This window comes from Megalops cyprinoides, chromosome 8 (genome assembly GCF_013368585.1).
Source record: "Megalops cyprinoides isolate fMegCyp1 chromosome 8, fMegCyp1.pri, whole genome shotgun sequence".
In the NCBI taxonomy this organism is placed as follows: domain Eukaryota; kingdom Metazoa; phylum Chordata; class Actinopteri; order Elopiformes; family Megalopidae; genus Megalops; species Megalops cyprinoides.
In genome coordinates, this window is record NC_050590.1 from 7,654,655 (window position 1) to 7,662,877 (window position 8,223).

Below are 8,223 nucleotides of genomic sequence, written 5' to 3' on the forward strand. Positions count from 1 at the left end.
CTCGCTAGCCAGCTACGTCACGAAAATATTTATATTTGTCTTCCGGACAGCATGACAGTCCGTGGTGAAGAGCTGCCTCTGTCGGTATAGCGCGGAACAGTACTTTTTCTTGCATTCAGTCTTAGTGAATACTTTGCCTACTAACCACAGTACAATGAGATTATGATATCTCGCTACATAATAAAACGAAATTAATCTTCAACTTGCTCTGAAACCACGCTATTCTTCATTTATCTATTCTTAAAAATAACGTTGCCGATTGGCTTTATATACCTGTAGTGAAATATCATTGGATGATACAGTCTTGCTGTGTAATTGGGCTTTGCTCCCGTTTCCAAGTATTTGATTGGACAGTGGTCTTAGCCGGCAATCATAAGGAGGCAGAAGGCGCTCAGTTGGTTGAAACGAGAAGGTGAGGAGCATGAGCGCAGCTGCCAAGAAACTACAGGGCTGAAGCATACAGTACCTTGCTCTTTTCTTTAGCCGTTTAATGGGTCTCACGTTAGCTAGGTAATTGTTTTCTACCAGCTACACATATATGTCATTGTGTGGTTTTTAGTTTGCTTCAGTTGGCCTTTCCCTCAGTTAACTAACGTTAGCCAACATTAGCAAGAGCTATGGTCGTAGCTAAAGCCGTGGATACCTTGAAGCTAACGTTAGCACAGAAGCTAACTTGCAAGTTAACGCGGGGGAAAATAGTTTTTAGTTTTTAAATTGTAATCAGCTGTTTAGTTGGCAAGTGTTACTGTGCTACAAGTGACGCCTTTTATCTGAAAAAAAATGTGTCCAAACTATTTAATGGTGCTAGTTCTTGGGTGGGAATTTCTGCTAAACAGTGTTAGCTATCTAACGTTAGTCTGTCACTTTTGTATTCGGCGGGCTGGCAGCTAGCACGTTTGCTAGCAATCGTTGTTCAGTGTGGATTTGGTGTTGTTCTCTACCTAAGAATGGCATAGTTCCTATATGTCTTATTCACGTCGTTGTGTGGTTCGGTGCAAGACTAGCAAGTTTAAGTTCAGTTGCATAATAAATTCGGTTTAGCATGCTTGTATATCATCACACCCAAACGTAGTGGGTTAGCCTCGCGGCAGTTGAAGAAAGTAAGTTTTTTTCGGGTCTTAGCTAGTCAGCATACTAGGCAAGGCGAACGTTACTTGTGGTTGTTCAAGTCAACCATCAGCAGCACGCTAACGCAAAATAACCAACGTTAATGATATAGAACAACTTTGCCAATTAAAGTTAGAATCATAATACTGTAACCTCTCGAATATCATTAGAAATCATTAGCCGTTGTGCTAAATGTGAATGTAACGAAATCGTGACAGTGAACTGTCAATTACGTTGGCTAGTCAGATAGCTTGATGCATTCACATTTATTTAGTGCAGCACCACATTTCGTTGTAGGCGTGTGCGCTGAGGTTTCACAGCTTGGTAGATGCCAGTGAAGATGGGTGATGTTTTCGCATAACTTGACTCTGTTTGCCATATGGGCGGCGAGCGAGGACCGCGTTCTAGAACCGCCAAGCGCCATCAGAAAGGCCAGCTAGCTACTTAGCTGATCTTTTTCGGTTTAATTTCTGGTCTTTTCAGAATTACACTAATTAATGCGTTTTGAGGACACACCTAGAAGCTAGCCAGCTGTATGCATTTTACATAAGCAATGCATTAATCTAGTTATCTGGGTTATGATCACATGCAGCTAGCTACCGGCAACGTCGCCCTTTGGTGGGATTTTTTTTTTGGGGAGTCGTTGAGTTAACCTTGTTCTGAATGTTCTGAATAGAAGAACTCTTAAAGCCTCGTGAACTTTGTCTATTGGAACAGAGCATAAGCAGTAATGTTAATTTTGTTTTTTTTTTTCATTCTGGAGTCCTAGGAATCAATTGCACCATGCTTGACCCGGTGGAAAATAGCCTGTTTGACATTCCAGACTATGAGAACACAGAGGACGAGGCCTTTCCCCCGCTTCCACCCCCGCTCTCCCCGAGCCACGATGACGGAGAGGGGGACCCATTTGCCAACGGTGAGCACAGATGACATTGTGGCCAGTGATGCTCTTAGTTCGGCAGTACTGTTGTGAACAACGGGATTGACAAACCTTCGCACCTATCACTTCAACAAATGGCTGGTTTCACAGCGTCGCACACAATGCATTGAACAGTCACACTTTCTATTTTTAACAGAAAACCTATTCTCTGGGTGGGATTTTTCAGCCTTTTACTCTGAATTGATATAAGAATAGTAAGTCTACAAGTGTCACTAGGGTGGAGTGTGGATGCGTATTAGGTTCTTGTCTGGTTTTAGGCTTGAAGCTGGTCTCCAGTTCTGGATAGTGAGGGTTGTGTATTTTGCGCATTAATTGCTGGTAATCATTACACATGTACTTGACCGCTATAGTTCAGGAGTTTTGTAGCCTGTGCTAACTGTCTTTTCCAGCTTCTTCCTTTGTGTGTCAGCTCCAATACCACACCATTACCATACATTTACATTTATTTATTTAGCAGACGCTTTTATCCAAAGCGACGTACAAAACTGCATACAGTAAGTATAGCGACAGTACGGGGACAGGATGTGTACAGTTCCACAATGAGACAGTTCTCAGCTGAGAGCAAGGTCTGTTTGAGGACACAGTTCTGTCAGATTTGTACAACTACAGTGTATAGGGCAACTAATACGATACACCTTCAAACAGCAAACTTCAACAACTTCAAACAACGCAATGAGTGTAATGATTATTAGTCAGTGGATAAAAGGCTCTTGTTGAATAATTTTGATGTGACATTTAAGTTGTTCAATCCACAATAATAATAAAAAAAATGAACAACTGAATTTTCCTAAAGAAATGGACATTACGGTTGTTTATAGTGTTTCCCGGGAAAACCTTTTGTCATTGACAATACCAAGGTACCTCTCCACTGGTTCGGTTATCTGCCTGCTATTCAAAAATGGTGAAAGGCAAGGCTGGTTTTACCAGAACTTAGATACAGACTTGCAAATGTTTTTTTAAAAAAAAATTAAAAGGGAAAGGGGTAATGCAAGGTTATACATGTGTACAGAGTCATACCCATGTCAGATTTCTGGTTTGGTAAATTGATATTGCGGGCATTGCATGTGGTGTCCATACCTGTTTCCGGTCAATGCATGTTATTGCATCTGTGTTTACTTACATAAAGGGGAAGATGAAGGGGAGATGAAGTTAGCTGAAGCTCAGGTTGCCAAGAGGAGAGCAGTGAAGAGGCCACAGCCTAAACTGGACTCCCAGAGGTAAGAGTGTCTGAGATGTTGGACTGGGATCTGAAGAGGGTATCGTGTGTCATGCTGAAGAGAGAATCACAGATACGACAATGTTAGTTTCCTGGTTGTTGTTTTTTTTTTTCCCCCTGTTCTTTGTGTTTTAATTTGGCCCCTTCGGAGATTAATATTGTGAATTCTCAGTGTCGCAATCTTTATTTTACACTGTACTAAACTCATGCGTTCAGTGTGTTCAACCTTTTTAAAAAAAAGTTTCTTGTATTAATTTTCCAGTACTCCCTCCAAACTTATTTCTGAAAGTCAGCATACCAGTTATAGTTATTCTAATCAGTTTTCATTGTCACTTCCAGTTCTGTCCAAAGGCACTTTCCTAATATGCGCACATGTAAGTCACCCACGGGTGCAAAGCTGTCGAATTTTGTAGGTGTCTGACAAACATGCATCATCTTGGCCATTAACGAGTGCCGTTTTGTGTGTGTATTTTTTTTTTTTTAAGGCTAATTTCTGAACGAGGGCTTCCAGCTCTGCGAACCTTATTTGACGATGTAAAATTCAAAGGCAAAGGTCATGAGGTGAGAACAATTACAGGCAGTATCAACATGGTGGAAATGTGTGTGTGTGTGTGTGTGTGTGTATACGCGCGTGCGTATTTGTATCACAAGGATTTAGTCTTTCAACCTGTGATCTGTAATACAGATATAGGATGTACAGGATACGTGAAACTATTGAAAGTAACTGATCCATTGCAGTAACACATTAGTCCCTTGCATTCGCCATTTGTTTATATGAAGGCATGGAAATCACTTCAGGGGTTTTGTCTTTAACTCCTGTAATTGATGTAAGTCGCTCTGGATAAGAGCGTCTGCTAAAAATGCCAACAAAAAAATGACAATTCTGTGTTCCTGTTCCTCCTCTCCAGGCAGAGGACCTCAAGTTGCTAATGCAAAAAATGGAGAACTGGGCCCACAGACTGTATCCAAAGCTGCAGTTTCAAGACTTTATCGACAAACTGGAGTCCTTAGGAAATAAAAAAGAAGTTCAGGTGAGACCACAGTAGACTGTGTGTGGAAGAGCTGGGGCCTGTCTTGTTGGTGTTGCTATTAAAATAAAAAAAACGGAGCTGGGTTTGCAAGTGAAACGTTCCAGGGTTTACTCAGTTGGTGGCTGTGTGGAGCACTGTTGTACCCTTGAGCAAACACTTAAAATGGAGAAAAGGCATATATGTACTTTTTGTGTAAATGGGAATGACTGCTTATCTGGTCACCCTGGAAAAGCAAGTATTCATTGAACTTAGAGATGAAGGTGCACACGCTCATATCACTGAAGCTGAAGCTTATCCCAGTCAATCATAGTCACAATCCATTAGAACTGCAGTACTTCCCATGTTAAGATGGAACTGAGGTGTCATCTTTTGTAATGTGACGTAAGTGGGGTGTGAAACGCTCTGTCCTAGAGGCAGAGTGAAATTTATTCTTTCACTTTAATTAATTTAAAGTGAAATGACTTGTATGCTATGCTAATTTGAAATGAATGAGCCTGAGAGTGAGTTTTGAATATCCACACAGCTGAGCACATTAAGGTCTGCCCCATGCACCACGTTTTTTTCCGGTTTCTGATTCTTAACATCCCCTTCATTCTTTCAATCAATACTAATATTTGCTGTTACTTTTCTTCAGCAAAAGTTTTACTCTTGTGTTTTTTCTGCAGTTGTTTTTACTGCTTGTGCTTGGTATTGTGCTTATAATATGCTGGCATCCATTGGACCAGGGGCAGCAGTGTGATGTTGGTTTGATTCCCCAGTGGGGCATTGCTGTTGTACCCTTGGTCAAGACACAATTGCCAGCTGTATAAATTGATAAAATTGTAACGTGTCTAAGTCGCTCTGTGTAAGAGCATTTGCTAAATGACAATAATGTAATGTACTGGAATTTGGGTAAAATAGTTTTGTTTAGAGTGTTTTGTCATGCTGTTCATATTGCTACAAAAATTGCCAAAGGTAGGGATTTTATGTGTAATTGGTCAAATTTTGTATCACAAAATAATAATTACATTTTTCAGACCTGTCTGAAACGAATACGACTGGACATGCCACTGACACATGAAGACTTTACCAGTAAAGATGGTGAGGATCATACATTTTCTCTGGTCTAATGGCATATTGAGCTAACCAGAATAATTTCATTTAATAACATGTTTACAGTATCAAGAGTCAAATAATGGCATACCTTGTACTAGCAACGTGAGAGGGCTTCATGAACTGCAGAACATGTTAAGATACCATTTGCTGTCAATCACTGACTTGGATCCAGTTAAGGCTGATGTGCTCAGGACTAGTCAGTCACACTAATAAATGATAGGCCCACCCATTTTGAGCGTCATGAATGAATCCTCATTCAGCAACTTCCAGTTGTTACTTAGAATGGCTTTGTTTTCATGAATCAGTGTGTCTGGTAATGGTGAAGGAGATGTGTGAAGCATGTGTGAATAGGAAAAACTATCAGTGAGGGACAGGGTATGTTAAATGACTCGAAGAGCTCAAGCCTGGAGGATCACTTGGAGTAGTGGGTTGAATTGGGTACTGGGGAGCAGGGGGTTTGGGGTTCAAATCCCACCTGGGTTTGATTGTAATCGTGGTAATCTTACTGTGACTGTGGCACTGAGCAGTGTCCCACAGCCCAAGACACCACGCAGAGTGAGGCTGGTTCCTGCCGACAGGGCCTGTCAAGGCATCAGGTTCCCTGTGCGATGGCTCCATACAAGCACAAGCATTGAAAGGGATCTCCTCACTAATATACCTTCCCTTATGCTGATTTTTTTTTACTTTTTTTTCCCATGAATGTCCTCCCACAGGCAGGTATTTTACTGAAATGAAAACCAAATCAATGCAATATTAAGGGGTAAACGTTAGTCCAGTGTGTTGTGTTGGAATGAGTCTTTGTGGTTCTCCCTAGGGGAGGACGAGGAGGCGCCGCCCGACTTCCATGTGCCTGATGACCCGGGCGTCTTCAGCTCCCCCCCTCTAGCTCCCACCACGCCATCTCAGGTGTCCCTGACCGAGGAGCAGCAGCGGCGCATCGAGCTTAACAAGCAGCTGGCCCTTGAGAGGAGACGTGGGCGGCTAAAAGCGCAGCTCGGTGAGGCCCCCCCCCACCATCCTCACGCGGTTCCCTTAGTCCATTGTTTCCCAGCCCTGATCCGTGTGTACGAATCGGGGTTGAAAGTCTCCATGCGGTGCTTCATCAGGGTGCGCTGTGTTCTTTGAAAATCCTTGGAAAATATTTCCACCCAGTGGTCGAAATCCAACAGTCCCTGCGTAAAATACCTTTATCTTTCTTGCAAACTCAGTAGTGTGATGTCACCACCACCACCACGATCTGTTCTGTGTAACAGTCATTTGCTTCTCACAGCGTCTGGGGGGGAAGTCTTCACGGTATCCCAATTTCAACAGACTTCATAGCACAGAAAGTAATCCTTAAATTCTTATTTTTACCACCTTACGATCCAGTTTAGTGTCTTTGAGGAGCCATGGCAAATATAAATTAAATTGAGCGAGAACCCAGTATGCACCCTGCAAACCCCCCCCCCGTTTGGACCGCCATGTGATGTTCACGTTTTCTCCTCAGCAGAATCTTCCCAGTCCTCAGCCGCTGCGGGGGAGACCGTCGGCCTTTCCTCACAGCTTCCAAGTCACATGGACCAGGATTTGACGAACTACGCTGAAAACGAACAAGGCGCAGAGGCCTCGCCGTTTCTGCAGGATTCCCCGCTGTCAGAGGAAGGGGGGCGCGGCAGCCCCGTCCCCGAGATGAGCAACGGCAGGGATGACAGCAGCGATTGACCGCCCCCCACTTCTGTTTTTCCAAAATGAGCTGAAAAGCAAAGTCTACCATCCTCCAGACCTCCATCCTCATCTATCCATCAAGTGCACTTCCACCATACTCTTTTCTTTTTTTTGTTTTTGTTTGTTTTTTACATTTCTTTAACAAGCTGAATAAAAGTTTCACCTTTATATGGTACTGTAAAGCCAATTGTGTTTTGTGTTGGCAACATGGTCAATTCTTGACATGGCTGCAGTACAAGGGAGGGGGGGGGGGAACCTTGTTTATCACGGTTGGGTCAAATGGTTTGAAGGGTTTTTTGTTTTTGTTTTTTTTTTTTTTCTCAACAGTTTTATTTACATGGCTGATTTTAATCTTGATAGGAGAGAATGACCCTTTCAGAATCAGAACCTGTGACATTTCCGTGGTGCTGAGCTTGTTGTGCCATTGTTTCCAGAGTACTTTTCCTGTAGGAGTGTCAAAGACGAGCAGGGTCCTCACAGCTGGCCGTGTCACATTACAAAGGTATCACTGGTTTCCAGGGTAGCATGGGGGTGACAGATGGGTCTTGTGGCTCTCAAGGGCCCAGCCTTGGCAGGCAGAAAATCAGGATTCTGACCTCCTGTGGTAAGGAAAAAGATCGAAGCTACCTGCCGCAAGTCTTGTGTCACAGCGCTTTCTCCCTATTGCTAGCCCTCTATTGTGTTTCACAGCTTGAGGAGTTGAGGTTATGTAAAACCTTGGTGTTACAATTGGTATGGGATAAGTAGAGAACAAAGTTTTTTTTTTTTTTTTTTTTTTTTTTTTTTTTTTCCCCTCCTTCACTGCTGTTTTACAGATTTAGAAAATCTACATGCCATTTCCACCTGCTCTTTGAAATGTATTCTTCGATCAGACCTGTAGCATATCTTCTCGGCCCTTGAGTAGGAAGATGTCTTGCACATCCGGAGCCATAGGCATGTAATTGACATACAATGATCATACGTAAGACTATTAACGCAAGGATGGTACTGAACTCTGGCGAATTTACTGTTACTTATGTATGTAAAAGTGTGCCTGCAGTTATTGGGTTAAGAGTTCAGAATCGGTACATCACACAAGCATAGTTAACTTTTTGTGGACATCACAACTATTGACCTAACAGATTTTATGT

General features: G+C 42.6%; 1 protein-coding gene and 1 non-coding gene across 3 annotated transcripts; both read left to right on the top strand.

Moving 5' to 3' along the window:
• Positions 1-406: 406 nt before the first annotated feature.
• Positions 407-7,181, top strand: tipin (timeless interacting protein). 2 transcript variants are annotated; one of them, XM_036535700.1, is made up of 8 exons: positions 407-510; positions 1,871-2,023; positions 3,174-3,264; positions 3,749-3,824; positions 4,172-4,294; positions 5,311-5,374; positions 6,204-6,386; positions 6,876-7,181. In XM_036535700.1, exons 2-8 carry the CDS (start codon positions 1,891-1,893, stop codon positions 7,088-7,090), a joined length of 885 nt encoding a protein of 294 aa, XP_036391593.1. In that variant the 5' UTR covers positions 407-510; positions 1,871-1,890; the 3' UTR covers positions 7,091-7,181. The 2 variants fall into 2 exon arrangements, with proteins under 2 accessions (XP_036391593.1, XP_036391594.1); XM_036535701.1 differs by having other exon boundaries at positions 6,879-7,181.
• LOC118782515 lies at positions 5,883-6,012 on the top strand. The gene has a single exon (XR_005005157.1).
• Positions 7,182-8,223: the final 1,042 nt, after the last annotated feature.